Source organism: Hemibagrus wyckioides, linkage group LG20 (genome assembly GCF_019097595.1).
Source record: "Hemibagrus wyckioides isolate EC202008001 linkage group LG20, SWU_Hwy_1.0, whole genome shotgun sequence".
Lineage (NCBI taxonomy): Eukaryota > Metazoa > Chordata > Actinopteri > Siluriformes > Bagridae > Hemibagrus > Hemibagrus wyckioides.
In genome coordinates, this window is record NC_080729.1 from 9,555,008 (window position 1) to 9,575,552 (window position 20,545).

At 37.1% G+C, this 20,545-nt stretch overlaps 1 protein-coding gene across 2 annotated transcripts in view; it reads left to right on the forward strand.

Annotated features, from left to right (window-relative positions):
• The window catches only part of esyt2a (extended synaptotagmin-like protein 2a), a 36,393-nt gene that overhangs the window by 2,803 nt on the left and 13,045 nt on the right, over window positions 1-20,545 (forward strand). For both annotated transcript variants that reach the window (XM_058418365.1, XM_058418366.1), the window contains exons 2-9: window positions 6,941-6,982; window positions 9,025-9,159; window positions 9,789-9,865; window positions 10,115-10,187; window positions 11,201-11,290; window positions 18,810-18,865; window positions 19,778-19,898; window positions 20,361-20,537. In XM_058418365.1, the coding sequence (XP_058274348.1) occupies window positions 6,941-6,982; window positions 9,025-9,159; window positions 9,789-9,865; window positions 10,115-10,187; window positions 11,201-11,290; window positions 18,810-18,865; window positions 19,778-19,898; window positions 20,361-20,537 (771 nt within the window). The remainder of the gene's footprint in view (window positions 1-6,940; window positions 6,983-9,024; window positions 9,160-9,788; window positions 9,866-10,114; window positions 10,188-11,200; window positions 11,291-18,809; window positions 18,866-19,777; window positions 19,899-20,360; window positions 20,538-20,545) is intronic.

Sequence of the window (20,545 nt, forward strand, 5' to 3'; positions counted from 1 at the left end):
TACAATATGAATTGACAAGTTATACAAGTTTTAATTTTTGCAACAGTCTAAGCATAATAGTTAAAATAAAAGCATAAAATGTAGTAAAGCCTAAAGTCCACTGGTCCGTAGTCCAGTTTGTTTACAAAAAGAAATTTGTTGACCAGCCTTTAAAACTATTGAAACAAGGCCATTAATATGATTTTTACTGTAAACTCAAGACATTTGAGTTTGAGACCAATGAACATTTTCATTGACAGACTTTTCAATTTCAGGTTTCATGTCCTGATATTTATATGTAGATGTGTTAAAAAGCTTAGAACTTTTTTTTTTTATCAGATCACATATATTGTAATATTTCGGTGAGCAAAAATTTTGGAACACATGATTGACAGGTGTTTCTTGTTACCCAGGTGTGTCCTGTTAGATTAAACAATAAGTAGCTCTGAATGTCTACTCATGGTTTTAGTCTTCAGTTTCATTTGTGAATACTGCATTTGCTGTTAAAAATGATAAGCAAAACATGAAGCCCAGAGAGCTGTCAATAGGGGAAATCAAGCTGTTTTGAAACTGAGAAAAGAGGAAAAAATCAATCAGAGGCATTGCACAAACATTGGGTATACCAATACAATAATCTAAAAGGTCCTAAAAAGAAAGAAACGGTGGAATTCCAAATGAAGCACAGCGATGAATGACAAATATTCTGTAGCCAAGATTAACCTCTGCCAGAGTGAAGAAAAGGCCAAAGTGTGGAGGAATCTGCTCATGATCTTAAACATACAAGTTCACCTGTGAAACATGGTGGAGGTAGCGTCATGGCTTGGGCTTGGATGGCTGCTTCTTGAACAGGCTCACTAATCTTTATAGAGGAGTGACCCACAATAGCAGAATGAATTCAGAAATTTACAGAAGCATTCAATTTACAGAGAAATGCATCATGAGGCACTTCATCATCCAAAACACACTGCCACCACAGCAAAGGACTTTATCATGGGGTAAAAGTGGAGTGTTTTAGATTGGCCAAGTCAATCACCATACCTTAACCTCCTAACCTAATCAGCTGTACACCTCCTGAAGAGGAGACTAAAGGGAGAACCCCCTCAACACAAACAACAACTGAAATGGTCTGTCGTAAAAGCCTGGAAGAGCATCACAAATCAAGAGTTTGGTGATGTCATTAGGTCACCAGCTACAATGTAGTTGTTGTTTACAGTAATTGACTTGTTTCTATAATTTAGTTCGCCAAAAAATTGTGTGGTCTGATACAAAATGCTCCATGTTTTTTTGGTGGTAAAAAAAAATGAAAGAAAGCTGAAATCGTTAACTCTCGTCTCATGTCCGTCTTTGTCTCTGCAACATAGCACAAACAAATGAATCGGCCTTGCCATTCCAATAGTTTTGTAGGGGACTGTATTTGAAATTTGTAGTGATGAACTAAGGTGTTTGGGTGCACTGGTACAACAGAGTCCAACTTCTTGAGTATGGTTTTTATTTTTTTGTTTTTTAAATGTAAGATTAGTCAGATGCATTTACTGTTTGTTTAGCTTCTTCAATAGGCAAGCTAGAGTTCTTTAGCCTTCCTTGGACAGTGTTATCCATGACTTTGCTACTGTATGCTATAAGCTCTAAGATTAGAATGTGTTGAAAGGCTGTTCAGTTCATTGTAGTCTGTATGACTGCAGTAACGTGTGTGGTAAGATTACAAAATCCAGGTGAGATTATTCCCTGAAGCATGGAAAACACAGTCTTTAGGGTATCCATGTGGTATCATAAACATCAGCAAAGAGTGAGTCATGAATACAGACAGAAATAACAATCAATGCCAAAGTAATCAGATAAATCTAGAGCGTGAGAGGAACTGGGTTTAACACAGCAAAGAAAAACATGCCGAGTTAAAAGATAACATGCAGATTAAAGTACATTTTATGTTAAAATGTATTCATTTCAGCTACTACCACCTTATATTACAACTCAGATAAGCTGTACTGTACACTTCCACAAACAGGAGAAGATGCGGTCACTGCACATAGCCACAAGACACACGAGTTACTTGTCATTTGCTACAGGGTTAGGAAGTTTTACTATTCAAACTTGCCAACCATTGTCAGCTTTACCACTTTACAGTTGTCTTCTATTTCTGGAGACCTGCTCTACTGTGCTGCGTCTGTGTGTGCAAGCTGAAGTGAGTTAACATGGTGGAGGAGAGTTGTCAGACTGTATTTTCTTTTTTTTTTTTAACTTTCAGAGTACGAATGCTGATCCATAACCAGATATGACCCTGGCTATTTAAATAAATCCAGATTGAGCTGCTGTTGAATCACAAGGCCTAGTGATACTCTGAATAATGTAGTAACAGCTGGTGGTGGTTGACAGACCCAATCTTTCAAGTGTGAATATTCACTATGAGACACAACAGACTTGGCTTGCTTTGATAAATATGTAATCATAATCACCCCCCAAAAAAAGGTTAAATGTCTTTTAAACATTTTCAGTAACAGGCTATTGTGGAAATCAGAGGAAATTAAAGTGTTTTGATTGAGGGGTCTCCCTTCCTTTAAATCAATAGAATTACCGATGGAAATAGAAGACAAGGAAGCAGAGAGGAAAGAATGTGTGCAGTATACGTGTGACATCATCAGGGTGTTCCCTTTGCGCATTTCTAAAGCAAGAGCCTGAAAATAGAACATTCTCTCTGTCATTCTGTCTGACCCTGTTCTATTCCTAGGCATCTGTTAATGATATTAGCTTGAGCTTATACCAGATGTGTCTGAAAATAAAAAGGATCTGATATGGATAATGATACTGAAGGATTTTTTTTTAATGAGGTGGATTCATGTTCATGCTCAGAAAAGTGGAACTGAAAATGCCTCCATGCATTCCAGTGATTTCTAATCAGCAGCTGTACACAAAACCTTCCTGCACATTTCCAGTCCAACCTGCCAAGTGTGGAATTTTTTATGCTTCAACGTTTAATAACAAACAGGTGTGTTGTGAAGAAGCCCATTTTTGAGCAGTTCAACTCCTGACCCCTGATGAAAATTCAGCTCCTGGAGTTCCACAACCCTACAGAGACGTACTACCTCTTACAATTCAGCTAACAGTAACAGGTCGTCGCTGGCATGCTGCATGAAATCCTAGCTAGCCTGTAGAATGCTAATAGCTAATTAGCATCTGCACTAGCTGAACAATGCAGTCTGACCGCTTTAGATTTGTACCTAGGTACTCAGTGTGTCTTTGAGTCACCAGGCTTTCTAGTTTAATAAAAATCCTTCCTGGTTTATTCAAATAGCTTTCAAAGTATGTATGTACTTTAGCTTTACGTGGTAGCACAGCCAGTCTTTAAAAAAATCATACCCAATTTTTCATATCTGCAAATCTATACAAAATGGTTAAATGTATTATTTCTCTATTCAGTTTGAAAGCTAGAATCCTCATTAATTAGTTTCAGCTTAGTTTTGAATAGCATGAGATAGAGACAGAACCACATAAATGTAATAGCTCATACTTCAAGAAAGTACCAGCTGTGATGTGCTTTCCCAGTCCGTGTTTGAAACTGACTACACTACATAAAAATAACTGCGTAAAAGCATAATGCAATAACATACGGTAAGCTAGTTAACTTGTTAAGTACATTAATACAGAATAAAAGAGCAAAACGAATTGGATTCTGATCTTTTTCAGTTTCTGATAAAGAGTTCGACAAAGAGAAGGCAAGATGTTGGACAAGGTTTAAGCTAGAAACTGTGGTGTCTTCTCACAACACACAAGACATTATTTAGTCTCATTAGCTTTAGTTTCTGTTGACTTTTAACAGTGAGGCATCAATGCATAGCAAGGAGATATTTTAGTAAGACGTCTTCGTCTTTCGTTCATTTTTTAGCGTTGTATGTGTATAACATACCCCTACATGTCGAATCTGAAGATCATTTGTAATCTGTGTACGCAAATTGATTCACCCAGTAAAATGGTTCCACTGCCTACCAGATGGGATTGGTGTGATTGAGAATGAGTAACATGACGTATAGCTGCATTAAATCATGCCATAACTGTAATCTGCATTGAGAATGGGGAAGAGAATCAAGAAGTGAATGAGAACAGCATTGTGGACGTTAAAACATAAACAAACTTGTATGTTGAAAGCTTATGACATGCCAGTGTGATCAAAGTATCAGAACCATTAAAGGTATTGTTAAGGGCTGAGCAGGAAACAAATAATTCATCTAAATTTGTATGGTCTTTAACACACACCAGTGAGTGTGAGCAACCACAAGAGGTTTGAATGGTTAACAAGTAGGACTGTAATAAGGTGGTGTATCGTATTGTATCATTTGAGACGAGGATCTCCATTCAATACATCAGTGTATGAAGTAATGCAAGGTGCATAATGTAAGTGTATATTGTGTAGTACAACCATTGGAACACAGCTATAGTCAGTATATTTACATATTTATATATAGTCAATGTCAAAAAATTTGTCCCCTTTGTAGCATTTTTTCCTAGCAGAGATGCTCGAACGTGTTTGGAGCTGAACTCTGGAAAATTGACTTGGAATTTTCCGAGTTCCAAGCATAATGGATAGCAACATAATTCCACAGACACGTCCATGCATCTGCTCTTACATCTCACAGCATCTGTGTGTGAAATTAGATGGAAACACCAAGCACACACAGTATAGAGGAAGCTTTTACCAGCTGAATAGTTAAGGCATTTTTTTATTATAATGTTAACATTGATATTTTTAATAAATTGAAAATGCAAACCTTTGAACCTTTGCAGAAAAAGGTGCTGTAGTGTGTTCAGTAGTTATACTTAGTACATTTGTTCTTCACGTTTTCAGTTTTTGGTTCATGTGGGTAATGTGTGGAAGCCCCACCCCTCCTTTGCAGTGTGTGTGTGCGTGCATGTATGTGTGCGTGCATGTATGTGTGCGTGCATGTATGTGTGTGCATGTGTGTGCGTGTATGTGTGTGGGAAGGGTGTATGGGGTGGTGCACATGTGAAAAGGGTGTGGACAAAAAGTTTAGTTTTCTTCTTTTCCTTAGGTTCTCTAATACACGTGAAGACTTGACTTGTTCAAAAGATGTTTTTTATTAAGTGGTGTGGATAACAAAATGTTGAGCATCACATAATTACCTCAAAAATAACACCACTTCCTTTCAGAGGGACCACCGAAACCTAAACCAAACATTCAGGCCTCTTTTTTTTGTCAAGGTTTTTATTTGTTATGTACACTTAACACTGTAGACAACTTGGAGTGAAATTTGTGGATTGTGAAGTTTCTGAAGTAGACTTGAGTCAGTAGACTTGAGTCTGAGTCGATCCAATATAGAATGTTCTCAGGATGATGGGGAGATCCTGAATTTCCTCAGCAGTCTCAGGTGGTAAAAGAACGAAAGTATGAAGCTGACAATTAACCAAGTGGAGCTGCATGTGGTCACAGGGAGAACTTATGAAACTAACCAGGATTGAAGCAGAGACCCTGTAGCTGTGAGACAACAATACCTTCTAGGCCTCCGTTAACATTTCCCGTTTACAAATAGACGTACTTCTTAAAACACATTTGTGTTGTACATTTTGGTAAAAAAAAAAAAATGCAGTGCATGATTACATTAAACACAATACAGGTAACAAATGCATCAGTGATTCACCAGCATCTTTTACACTTAGATATTTTTCTCTGAATGCAGAGTTTTTACCAAACACAATGATGAGGTTCATGAATAAAAAGTGGGATGCTTTTATTTTTATCTGACAGCAGACAGGAGCTGTATTTTGTGGTGTGCTGTCCTGCTGGTCTTGCTCTTAAGGAAGTGGAGTCTGATCAGTAACATACATAAAAAGATCTGATTTTAAAGATTATTTAAAAAGTATTATATATATATATAGTAAATAAATGTATGGAACAATTTTAATAATAAAAAGAAGCCAGATGTCTCCGGTATGAACACTACTGACGGTGCAGTGCTCACTTACAGTCAGATATTTAAAACTTTCACTTGATTTGTCTGCTTCATTCTGTATCTGCATAATCAACAAGAATTAATTCAACTGAGCTTTAAGGACAATATAAATCTAATTTGTTAAGCTAGTTGGAGTGAAGAGCGGGTTTTATTCACTACGGAGGAGAGCTTCTGTTCAGCTAGAAGTTAAATGCGTTGTTGCTGTTTTCATTGTGTCTGAATCGCTCGTTGTCACTGATGATTATAGCGGCTTCATCAAGAACAGTGTAAGAGCTGGTATTTTACACTCCCCTAAGGTTGTCGATGGTTTTCCTCACCTACCCCGTGTCGGTTGCTGGTGTCTGCTTTATGTTTTAAATAACTTTCTGAAATTCCGTACCAGTGTCAATATTGATCCACCTCTAGCTTTCAGTAACTTTTTCATGATGTCCATAGAAAACGTGCACTATAAGAAATACAGTTCATCAAGGTTACACTAAAAATGCACCAAAATTAACATGAAAAACTTGCACAAAAACATACTCAGTGTTTCAGTTGCATAACAAATAGGTGTTTTGACTTCATTGTCTGTCTGCTGGAAAAAGTCCCATGTGTTCATAGTTGACTAAATTTGGTGCGAGCTACATTGAATAAATATTAATGAAATACATTTTCATAGCTGACAGCATATATTTCATGCATTCATTTAGGAATGTTTTATGTATTTGTTTTCTGGATGTTGGAATAGAATCACATTCATTTTAGTCTGTTTTTACCTTCACACAAAAAAACCCCACAAAGTTTGTTTCTTTTAGACATTTCACTGTGTGTGTGACATTACTTTGTAAATCTAAATTACTTCCTATAATTACAGAAAGTGGCTTTTCCTGTCTCAGAGAGTGAGAAATGTAGAGAGAGACACATCTCATGATTTACTTCTTTAAAAATAAGCAGAATATCATGACCAGTCATGCTTCTTAACTGTAATAATTTGATATTATTGTTATGTTCTTGGGTTGCAGGTTCATTTTCCTGATGTGGAGAGAGTGGAATGGCTCAATAAGGTGTGTGTGACCCTACTGTTCTTATATCATATAGATGAAGATGTATGCAGGTCTGTATTGTTTTATCTTGCTGTAAACCTGAATCTTTGAGTATGCGGTGGCATATCTCAAGATACACTCACATTTCTAGCAAGAATGCAAAACATCCAACACACACACACACACTTTTCTTATGATCTTTCTAACTTCCTGAAAATCTGAAACCATGAACTTCTTTGTAATTTGATCCACATTTAAATTAAATACCACATTACATTGCCATGGATGTGTCCAGATTTTGTTGTGTGGTTTCAATCAAGTCATGATTTTAAAAACTGTCCCACTTACCAAAAACATCTCGAAATATATAAAATTTGCACATTTGATCTTACAATCCTGATGCAAATCAACATTTTTTTAGAACTCAGCTCTTCTAAAGTAAACAGATCTGTACAGGACTTTAGATTGCTTTAAAAATGAACTAAAAAATGATTTTAAAAAATCATCTAAATCAGCTGAGGATTTCATTACACTGTGTCTGTTATTTTAACTAGCTAGATGACTGGTTCATATGGGCTTTATTTGTACTGTCCAGACTCAAATGAGCAGTCAGTCTAATCATTTTAAGGACAAAAGACCAAAGTGAAAGCATGCCCTCTCACAAGCCATTCTCATGCATTGTGGTTTAAAAAAGGTCTAATTTTCTAAAGCTCGCTGTTGTAGCTTCTTGTTTTTCTGATGAGATCTCTGGGCCCAGGATTGATTGATTAACTGCTGCTTGGTCAGCTTGGCTATTTTGAGTGAATGAACTCTTTATCTGGTGCCCATGCAGCTTCACATGGAATGTGTTTTCTAGAGCTCACACTTAATAACAACAAAATACAACACAAATGTCCACACTGAGGTTCACTGAGGTGTGTTTGTATATTATCCAGGCCGATGTTAGTGAAATTTTTGTTTGTTTGTAATTCTATTATTGGCTCATTATCAGCTGTGGCTTTGAGTATCTCACTGAGGATTTTGTTGCTTTACATTAAACTTTATTATGGAAGACTTATATACACTTGCTGACCACTTTTAATAAGAAAACCTCAACCTCAAAATGTGATCTCGGTGAGATTGTTGGTGCCAGATGAGTTGGTTTGAATATTTCATAAACTGCTGCTCTTCTGGGATTTTATTTTCAGCACTATTTAGAATTTAACTTCAGTTTAACAACAACAGAAGATAACATTGGGTCCCACTCCTTTCAGACACACAGGAATTTCAGATCACAGTCTGAGGACACAGGACCACAGAAACCAGACAGCTGAATATTCAAAAATGTGAATTTGTGGTTTTTCTAATCTTCAGTTGTCTAGCTCACTGTTCTCACTGTAGCTGCAGATACTTGTTCTTGGTTGTCAGGAATGGAACCTGATGCAATCTTCTGCTGTTGTAGCTCAACTGCCTCAACATTGCATGCTTTTCTGCTCATCACGGATATAAGAAGAAGCAGTTGTTTAAGATACTGTTGCCTTTCTGTCAGCTTGAACTAGTCTAGTCATTCTCCTATGAGCTCTCTCGTGACAAATAGCATGTACGCCCACAGAACTGGCATTCACTGGATGCTTTTCCCCTGCAGCACTCTGTATAAGCAGTATAGAGTCTTGCACCAACAACCAGGTCCAAAGTTACTGAAATCACATTTCTTCCCATTCTGATGTTGGATGTTATCTGCATGATCTGTGCATTGAGCTAATGTCACCTAATTGGTTGGAATAAAATGATTTGGCTGTGGCTTCTTATTTCAAGTAAAAATATAAAATGCACTCTCTCTCTCTCTCTCTTTCTCTCTCTCTCTCACACACACACACACACACACACACAAATAAATTACTGAACTGGTCTGGGTTGGCTTGAAGCACAGTCTGTGTTGAATTGAAGCTGCATCCATTATTGTTTGTCCAGCAGTTAAATTCTCTCTGGATTAACACTTAGATACTGACCCCTCTCTCCCTCTGTCTCCCTTTCTCTCTCTACCTTTCTTTCTCTTTGCCTCATTTTCATTTTCTCTTCCTCAGACAGTTCATCAGATGTGGCCGTATATTTGTCAGTTTGTTGACAAACTCTTCCGTGAGACCATCGAGCCATCCGTCAAAGGAGCCAATGCTCACCTCAGCTCCTTTTGCTTCTCCAAGATTGACATGGGGGACAAGGTCTTCATACACTTCATACTTCATACACTTCCTCACTTTTAAACACCAGTCCAACTCAGAAACAAAGGCATACAGTATAATTCTAATAGCTGCTTATTACGTAGATACAATTTCAAAATGTTTAAAAAAGTCTAGAATTTTCTGCTTAGTATGTCACACACACACACACACAGGCTAAAGCTTGAAAGCTGTTTTGTGAATGCTAAAAGCACTAAACAGATAAAATTAAAGTAAATTTGTATTTCCCTATTGTTTCGTAGTGCTGCTCCTGAAACATATGTCTCTGTGCAATATTTTAGTATTTTGCAGTGTTTAGTATTTTCCTGCAGGAACACACAAATGATGACGGTTAATTTAGCTCATTTAGGTCAGGGAAGTTGGGAATAAAATGTGCAGTGCATGTGAGCACCAAGACGGAAACATACTATACCTTATACTGTCTAGATCAAGATGCACAAACACAATTGTAGAAAAATGCAAATGCAAGCTGCATAAGCAAATCAGGTACACAAAGGGTTGATCTGTTGCTGTCCTTCAGGATTTGATGGTACTTGTGTTTTCTTTTCTTCCTCTTCTGTCATTGTGTTCTCGCTCATGCTTGCTTCTTTTTCCCCCTTTTCTCTCTGCAGGCCCTGAGAGTGAATGGAGTGAAGGTTTACACTGAGAATGTAGACAAACGACAGATTATCATGGACCTACAAATCAGGTGAGATGCATGATGGGAATGGTATTAGTTTAGTGATGAGTTGCTGCAGTGTTTAGGGCACAGCAACCTCTGGCCCTTTCAGACAATGCATTATGGACCAGTGAATGCTGCCATGCTCTTTGCTGGTGAGCTGGTTTTAGCATGCACTAGTGGTGATGTTCTAAAATGTCTGAACATGATTCTGATTTGTTTGTTCACATAACATGTAACATCTCAGTATATGAGATATCATTTTCTGTATTTGTGTAGCTTTGTTGGGAACACCGAGATCGATGTGGAGATTAAGAAATACTACTGCAGAGCAGGCATCACCAGCATTCAGGTAAAAATTTTAGGTCTCTCTCTCTCCTTGTTGCTGAGTATTGGCTCGACAGACTGTATGAGTCTGGACGTCTGTGTATATCTATGTTTGTGTTTGTGTGCATGCTTTGAGAATCGAAAGTGACTTTTTGCTTATTTCTTCAATCTAATACATTTTATTTGGTCATGTACGGTGGTCAGTTTTTGCCAGAGATCTGAAATATACCTGGCTGGAGGTCAGAGAACAGAAAGGTTTTTTAAGGAGATTGGGGTTGATCCAGCTGTTAGTAATTTGTTAGGAATTTCCACCTTTATGTAATTTCTGTTCAAATAACTAATCCGGAATATTTTAATAAAACAAAGTTAATACTTTAAGAAACAAAAGTTTCTTAGTCTGAGCTGTTTATCCAGCTTAGGGGTGTGAACTGAAATCAACATGATCTAATTTACAAGAAATTGATATTGTTTATTACGTTTATATACCTGGCCCTTTCCACAGCTTGAAGGAACAATTACAGGTAGTCAGGACAGGATGCTGGATGAACTTCAAACTCAGTACTCATACTGATGATGTGGATTCATGAAACAAGATGATTCATGTTCTTTATAACAACTGTACCCGTCTCTCTTGAAGCTACGAAGAAGGGGAAAAAACAAATCCCTTTGTCTGAAAATGGAACAGTTTTACTCTGAGGCCTTTCTACTGACATAGAATAAACTTCACTACAGCTTCACTTTTTACTGCTGAATAACAAAACTGTTGTTTGATCCATTTATTGTAAGACTTACATTATGGGATCATCCATCTTACTAGTTGTTACTATGGAAACAGTAACGTATTTACCTTGCCTCTGTGACTATCTGAAATAATAGAGAATTAATCCACATTTTTTGGCCAATTAGTTTTAAATTCCCTCTCTTGTGGAATACTAAATAAAATGTAATGGGAAGAAATATATGTTACTTGTTATAAAGTGATCCTTAACAAATGTAAATGTAAGTAATTAGCTTTTGTTTTGTTTTATTTATCTTTAGCTTCATGGGGTGTTGAGAGTCATCATGGAGCCGCTGCTGGGAGACATGCCTCTGATTGGAGCACTGTCTGTTTTCTTCCTCAAAAAACCCGTAAGACACACAGACACAGACACATATACACACATGTATATGTACATGTATATGTATATATGTGTGCATTTCTGTAGGCTGATTCTCACTACTGTCTATAATCTAATAAGATTATAGACAGTAGTGAGAATCAGCCTACAGAAATGCACACATCTTTTATTAACAGAACTTAAGGATCAATGTGAGCTATAGAGTGCATAGAAAAATGAAACAATAAAGTTCTGAAATGAAGTTAGCATATGTAAGGAATAAAATGTGACAAGCTGTGCTTTTATAAGAAAAGTTTTTTTCCACCTGAAGTGGTTCGTAAGTGGTTTCCTGTAGCAGATTTCCCAGAGTGTGTGATGCATTTTCTATCACAGCAATTGGCCAGCTCTTAATAACACATATATAAAACAGTGTTTATATAAATATGAAGCCAGTTTCTCACCAGCCTCTCTTTTTTATCTTTTTAAGTTTTGTGTATGAGCTGTTACTGTAGAAAGAGTAACACATTCAAACATGCACATAAACACAAACCTGTCATTTATGTTCCAGCCAGAACTGCTGTCAGAGTCGTGCTCTTATAGAAACCTCTGATTCAGAAAGTGTTGATTAAGTTTCTATAAAATCACCTCTCTAACAGTCACTCTGACTGTAACCCTTGAAAATGATTTAAAAGCCATGAAAACCACAAGATCTATATGTAAATTCTCTCATTGGGAGATGAAACCATGGATCAGCCGAGGTTATGTTTACTGTTTAAAGTGAATTCTTCTAAAATTGTCTTCTAATGGTTGCTCATTAGAGGAATATTTAGCGTTATCAGCTGGCCCCATCTTTAGTATAATTTCAAAGAAAATAAAACTATTTTGCTTTTCTGACAAAACAGGCCCAAATGAAAGTGCCTTTGATACGAACAAAGCTTTCCTGCTAGTTAGCTAGTTACCTCAGTTGATGAACTCTGTAGAGCCAAACGTTTGTGGGAACCTGACCATCACACCAATATCTGCTTTAAAAAAAAAAACCCATCCTATTCCAGTTTTAGTCTCCATTAGCTGTCCACTCTTCTGAGAAGGCTTTACACTAAATACTGGAACATGGCTGTTGGAATTTGCCCAGTGATGTGCATTTCAGTTCATACCAAAGGTGGAAGTCAGGGATCTGTGCAGACCATGCAAGATCTTCTTCTTCAAATTTGGCAAACATTGTTTCTGTAGCTCTGGCTGGGTGCACATAATACTATGTGCACCCAGAACTATAATACTACAGCATACTATAGTATTATAGTATAATACTACAGCATACAAAGACATTCTAGTTGTGATCTAACTGTGGAAACAGTTTGGGGAAGACACCCTTATGGGTGAGATGGTCAGGTGTTCCAAACCTTTGGTTACATAGGAAAACTGCAAAAAAAGAAAAAAAAGAAAGAAAGAACAAAAAGTGTCCCTGGTATCTAAGGAAGGTTCAGGGCTTGCTTCTGCTTAACTTTGGGATGTTACCTCAGGTATTAGGGTGTGACAGGAATGAGGAGTATACATGAAAATGCTGTAGTGTAGTACGCCTGGTTTCTGTGGCACATACACACCCTCAGACATATTCTTCATCATCAAGTAGTGTAGTAACCTCACACCGTGATCCTGATCAATGAGGTTTATTAGATGGGAGTCTAAAATCTAATATTTCTCTATTATATGAAACTATTGTATTTAAACAATGCATTATATCACAAGGACTCACTGATGCCATAAAAAAGAATGATGGGGGAAATTATCCCAGACATTCACACTTTAGCTAATAAGCAGCTGCTAGGATTAAGAATTTGAAGTGTGTAATACTCTCCTGGGTTTATGCTGTTTCCTCCTATTATCAAGCAGTAGAGCTGCAATCTGTTCATTCAAATAAGAAACATACTCAACTTTTTGTTGGCTGTATTTTTTCATTTTGATTGGACAATGCATGTTTGGTCTATCTACCTTTGGTTTCACCTTGAAAGGCTTTTTGTGGAATTAAAAGCGTGATTGAGGACATATTACACTGTGTTTATGCCCAGTACCCCTGACTGTATCTCACATGCACCTTCTTAATACTGATATTGACATGTAATGGATGTGTCAGCGACAGACCATATAGAGGTCAGCTGTAGAGGAAGGTTCACTTGACTTGATTAGCACTGATAGTCTGTGTGGGCTAGACAGAACCTCACTTTTTCATATGATTCTGTGTATTTGTCCCATAATTGGTGGTGATGTTGAACTGCCACAAAAGTTCTAAAATAATTTGTTTTAAAACTGTTGCTAGCATGTGATTTATAAAAAAAAAAAAAAAAAAAAAAAAGAGCGATGTCTCAGCCCTGCTAGCCGGGTTCTACCAGCTGCCTCCTGACCGTACCGGCTCCAGTGTCAAATCACATTTCTAGTGACATTAGCTTCCATCCTCAAGATCCAATTTAACCCCAGAACTGAAGAAACCTAATTTGATTGTCTGCACAAAACTAAAACTAATCAAAGCAAGAAAGACAATAAATCCTACCGCTTGGATTTGGTCATTTTACTGTTTTGAATTTGTCATGTTGAATTTGAAGACAACTGAAACAGTCATATAGTGAGAAATATAAACATGACATCAGCGTCACTGTAAAAATGAATGCAACTCTTTATATGGTCAGAAATCCTTCTGTTTCTGTTCATAAATGTGGCCTGTGTGTTCAGAAAATTAAATATTTGTGCTGGTTGAAGGTACTAACAAGTTAGGCATTTTGGGGGTGGGATGTTTTTCTTCAGTGTTTGCTGTATAACATGTGCAGTGGAACAGAACTATCTGTACTGCTTGTGTTAACTTTCCCATTTGTGCTCTACGCCATCCAGTAATAACCTCTTCAGTGTTCTGTGCCGTCTCTGCGGAAACAGCCTGACCGTCACAGGCATGCCCATGTTTGGTGAAGAATGTTTTGCTGTGTGTGTGTGTGTCTGTTATGTTTCATCCCTGCCCTAAGGGCTTGGGTGTTTACCTACTATATAACACATTAGGGTGTGGCACAAATGTTGTGCTGTGTTTAGATGTGTGCAGTGTAATCAGAACATTCAAACAGCAAAAAGAGTATTATTTAAGAAAAAAGGTTTAGCAAGCATTAGTTTATTGGGGGAACATTGATCAGGAGTTGGTGCTTTGTCTTTGCAAGCATGTGTGGTTAATGTTCAGTACAATATTTAGCTGTAGAGGTGTTACTGGTTTTGTGTTATGTCTGACGTAATGTCTGGCAGCGTCCTCTGTGCTTTTACAGATTCACTCACACAGTTCTCCTTGTTTCCTTGCCAAAGACACCGACTCCTGCCTGAGCCTTACAGAGTCTTACTTTTTTCTGATGTCAGTACAAGATCAGGGGCCATTTTTCACAAAGACTCTTATGTTGCCACTAGCATTACTTCACATAAAGTTCTATACTGTTTCTTTTTTTTTTCATAAAACCGCTACATAGAAACATGACCATGGAGTTTATGTTACAAGTGAAGACAAGTTTGACCTCTGATCAGTAGGTTTTTGTTTTTGTTGTGTTTTTGTTTACTGAAATGTTAGCATGCAGTCGGTTTTCAGCTATGAGTTTAGCATGCAGACCAACAGTGGAGTTTAACTTTATTGAAAATGGGAGCAAATGTCACATTACATATGGTACATATGGTGGTTGTGTAGCACATTTACAGCTTTCATGCAGTTGTGGTCAGTAGCTGATTTAGTCACATATTTTGACAATACATACATGTAATCAACAGAAGTTACTGTGGGAGGGTATAAACAATAACAGCTGCTACAGGAGTGGGTGGGAATTTCTTTCTTTCTTTCTTTCTCTCTCTCTCTCTCTCTCTGTCTCTCTCTCTCTCCCTCTCTCCCTCCCTCTCTCCCTGCCTGTCATCCCGCATACACCTCTAGTGCAGACTTCTACATCAGCCAGCCACCGTCAATATTCAGTTATAAAATAAATGCTATCAGTGATCGATTAATATTATTTTGGACAGGATATTTGTTTGCCTGATGTAATGTATGACTGCAGATGATATTTGCACATAGTTACTGGGTAAAGTGTTATTAGGTCACAGAATTTAATGGCAGAACACCCAAATGATGATGGGTTTCATTCTGAGCCTGGTTTCTCTTAAGGTTTCTCTCATGGAGTTTTTCATTGCCATTATCGGCTCAGGCTTGCTCATTAGGGGTAAATGTTAGGGATAAATAGTAACTTTACTTTAAATTTTATAATTTTTATTACATGTTTCTATACTTCTGTAAAGCTGCTTTGAGACAATGTCCATTGTTAAAAGTGCTATATGAATACATTAAATTGAACTGAACACGACATTTTGCTGGATGATATAAATACTCTAATTAATGAATGATTTGTGTGCAACACATTTCACTGCAGTTTCACTATTAGTGAGTCAGGTTGGTAAACAATAAAGTTTCTGCCTGCAGTATCACATAATCCTGTGTCCTTTATACAGTATGTCCTTGAATTCTCTTAGTGTTAGTGTCATATTTATACCCTTTTAGGGTAGGATTTATCTTTATTAGAAACAGCTGTGTATCTGCACATTCATACCATTATCCTGATCTTCATGATTAGGAGTCTTTGTATCACAAAAAGCTATAGTAAATGTTTACATCAAACATCAGAGTAGTGAAAAAATGGCAGTGACTGTGATGTTTATTAATGACAGGAGTTACTGCTGATCTTCTGGGATTTTGACACACAACAGTTTATAAATTTAGACAGAATGGTGTGAAGAAGAAAGAAACATCCAGTGAGTGGCAGATCTTGATGAATGAGATAGGATGGGCAGAGGCTTGAAGTAAGTGGACAGTTGATAATTGTAAGGGAAAAAAAACAGGTTAGCTGTTAGCACGGGTGTAAAGAGCTGTTTGAGGGGTTATGTATCCTGAAATAACATGGATAACATTTGAATAGTAGTCATCTCCGTCTGTCTTTTCCTGAGACAGCTGGTGGTGTGAGAACATCCTTTTTGCATGGACACTCTACTGGAGAACACATGCATTTTAACTGTGATGTGTATCAGAACCAGCCGCTTAATCTTGAACCCAGACAGCTTTGTATATTTCAGCAAGCTGATATTCATACTGAATATAGCGCACTCATGTAGGGTGCCAACAGTTACTACAACATTGCTAACAGCTGAAACATGCTTTAGGTAAGAAGGGTGTTGGAGTAGCAGTGTTATGAATGTTCATAAATGTTCCATGACGAGCAACTGCACTACCATTCAGAAGTTTTGGTACTTTTTACCAAAGAAAAACCCATTTTTATCCATTTCCAAAATGAATCAGATGATTTTTAAAGAAACATCTACATTGTCACTCAGAGGCCCATTATCAGCAACCATCAGTCCTCTGTTTCTGTTTCTCATCTTATGTTTGCTATTCCAAACTAATTATTTTATAAGGCTAACTGATTATTAGAAAATGCTTTTCCAAAACTGAAAACTATTGTACTGATTAAAAGAGCAATAAAATAGCCATTTTTAGGTTAGGTTAAATATCTGGAGAATCAGGAGTTGTGTATTTGTTTACAGGCTCAAAATGGCCAGAAAGAAAGAACTCTTTTTTTTTTTCCATGGTAAGAAATTATCTTACCATGCTGTTACCCCCTTCATATTACAGTACAAACTGGTTCTAACCAGAAGAGAAAATGGAGTGGGAGGCCTTGGTGCACAACTGGAAATTTCCAAGTGATCCCAAACTTTTGAATAAGAGATGTATGTTAATACTCGCAGATCTATGTATTTATATCTCAGAGGCGAGGCATGCAGCTGCTTCCACATTGGGGGCACCGACTCAGGAAAGCATTTTATATTGGGAGTGTGGGAATTTCAGGCAGCATACATGTGGTGTGAGCGATGACATCAGACCTCAAATTATAGCCCAATAATTTTTAACACGATTGTGAGTCTGTTACAGTAATTATACCTCAGCATGGCTGAATTCTTGAATGGTAAGATGTGGATTAAACTGTTGTAGCAGCTCAAATCGGAATATTAACATAAAAACATACATGACAGGTTTATATTTAGATGTTTATGTTTAGACTAATGCACTCATTTTAATGTTACTGTTCCTCTAACAGCTCATTCAGATTGACTTGTATGGCAGATAATCCAGATAATCTGAGGCTTTAAAACATCATGTGTCATGATACATGAAACTCCTTTGTCCTGTAGATGGTTGCTGGCGCTCATGTCGGAAGAAATCACCAGCTCTTATGATGGTTTCTGGTCGCTTTGTTGCAAGTTGCTGTGAATGTAATGTTAAAAATTTGTTAAAATTTTATCCTAAATTTTTATACAGTTGAGGGATCACAAGCTGTGATTTAACTTAGAAATATGTTTATTTGTGTAATTTTTTTTTGTGTGTGTAAATGACTGACCATATAAGTATGTTTGAATATATATGATCATAATATATAAGTGAGCTTCATTCACACACAGACTAATCCATTTAACAGATACTTATCCTTTCGGTCTCTTCAACATTGTAAGCACTCTCTCAGAGCATTAATAATAACAGCAGTCGCATTATCCGTTTTTTTTTCCTGGGGAAAGATGACTCTGTGTTAGATGAGTCTGTTGTTGGCCAGCCACAAAGAGTTTCCATGCTGCACTCATTATACACAATAACAGGACTGATAAATGACAGGAACAGATGTGTACACAGAGTAGCTCTCCAAATTGATTTATGACAGTGTATAGAATTACTATAAAAAATTGTACAATAGAAAATTGTTCATATAAGCCAAATGTTAAGCTCTAATAAGTATTAAAGTAAAAAAAAAATGTTATATATTTAGTTTTAAATTTTATGGTACAAATATTTCTGCAACATGTTCCTGTTCTCTTTCTCTCTCTATCTTTTTCTACCATAGCTGTACGAAACAGTTGATTTAGGTTTAAGTTTGGTTGATGTTAGCAAGAAAAAAAATTTACGCCATGAGCACCACAGCTGTGCTCTAATACACCCCGAACTTAATGCAATACACATCATTCTCATAACCACTCTGGGAAAAAAGCATCAATGTATACAGACCATGAAGCATTAAACCTGTATTGATTTTTATATATACAGTAATACTTAAAATCGGATCACCTTACCTTAAGAAGTACTAAATATCTCAAATAGTATTTTATTAAACCAGACAGTGCTTACAGATGCACAGATTATTGAAAGTGCTATGTGGAACCCATAATGAAAAAGTTTTTTATTGGTCAGTTTCCAGTTAAACCCGCAGTAATTATTAGAGACACAACAGCTTAAAAAACCCAGCAGCACAGCTTCATCAGAACCATCATTCATCATTTGTGATGAATGTACACATTCCTAAATATCTGGTCTGGTTACTGTTTGTGTTTTAATACAGAAATAATGCTTAATCAGAATGATTTTGTGTAATCAGTGAGAATCTAGAAACCCAAATTGTCTTGATCTGTCTATATAAAAGTGAAAACTGAAGAGTAAGTGGATGTGTGTTTTTCAGATGTTGGATATTAACTGGACAGGTCTGACTAACATGCTCGACATCCCCGGACTCAAGTGAGTAATTTTCCATTATTACCTTGTATTTTTTTTTGGACAAATGAATTCAAACCATGTTTCTTATTTACAGTAATTGCCAGGCAAAAAACCTGAGGCAGTCTCAGAGTTTTGGCTCATGGTTTTGACTCTTGCTATTACATACACTCACATAAACTCACTACTTTATGCTACAGTTCTGGTTATTCTGCTCTCCTAGTTAGACTGCCTGTGAGAGCCACACCAAGAGTGGAACAATTTGCATCATTCACCAAAGCTCCCACCAGCTGTGTGTGTGTGTGTGGTGATTACTGTGGCTGGGTGGTGGTATGTTGCTGACTTTTGCTCCCCGTCACACTTGAATTTCAAATGTTTATTTCCCATAAAAGGTTATGGATGCCTTTCCTGGATGTCGTTTTGTTTTTATCTTCTCTCCTCTCTCCAGAACCCCCTCTCTCCCTCCCTCCCTCTCTCTCTCTCTCTCTCTCTCTCTCTCTCTCTCTCTCTGTCTTCTTCTCTTTCTTTCTTCCTCTCTTTTCCATTTTTCTGTAATTGTATAAAGGTTATACTTATTTGTGGTGGTGTTTTCAACACACACAAACACATACAAAAGAAAACCCTACTAATCAAATAATAAAGTTCATGCACACCCCCTAGACACCAGTCTAGGAAACTGCAACAGAAATAAATGAACCACTCCCACTTCAGGCAAAAGTCCTATTTTGCCTTGCATATTGCATGTCTGTACAACCAAGAGGCTTTCAGGAGCATGTAGACTGTAAATATAGTGCAAATATGTCATTGAGGGTGGTTGATATTAAGATTAGGTGAAGAAGATTGTGGGGAATTGCTTGACTAACAGTAAAGTAAATATTAAATGCAAAGAGTTTCTGGACATCCTCAGAAGTCTCTCTCTCTCTCTCTCTCTTCCAGTGGACTGTGTGATGGTGTGATTGAGGACATTATTTGCAGTAACTTGGTTCTTCCCCAGAGAATCACCATTCCACTAGTGGGAGAAACACAACTGGCCCGATTACGCTTCCCAATGCCAAAGGTATCCATTCAGTGTTCCATACATGGTTTATATGTACTGAACCTATTTGATTGCTATAATAAATTTATTAAACTTGATTGCATAATTTGTATATTTAATTTATAGTAACTTATCTGCATATGATATGATTCAACTTTAGATAAATGAACTTTACATTAGTTAGTCTTCCTAAGCATTTTGATGTGTTTGTGGTTTGAACCTTAGGCAAAAACCCTAGCACCAGTAGGCAAAAATAGGTTTAGCATATTATGCAAAAACAAGTCCTAGGGTTTAGGCCTTGCTCCTAGCTCAGGAGAACATTGCCCCACACCACCCCTTGTAATCTATCCAGAGAATTGCACTTCCTGTCCACAAAGTTTGCTGACCTAAAAAAATTGTACTGCCTGCCTGTGTATATGGATGTATGTATGCATGGCTACTCCCACATATGTGTCTTATAATTTGTGTATTTCTGAATTTTAGGGTGTTTTGCGAGTACATTTTCTAGAAGCCCAGGATCTGTTGGCTAAAGACCGATATCTGGGTGGTCTGATCAAAGGAAAGTCTGATCCATACGGGGTCATTAAGATTGGCAATCAGCTTTTCCAGAGCAAGGTCATCAAGGACTGCTTGAATCCCAAATGGAATGAAGTATATGAGGTTTGTTT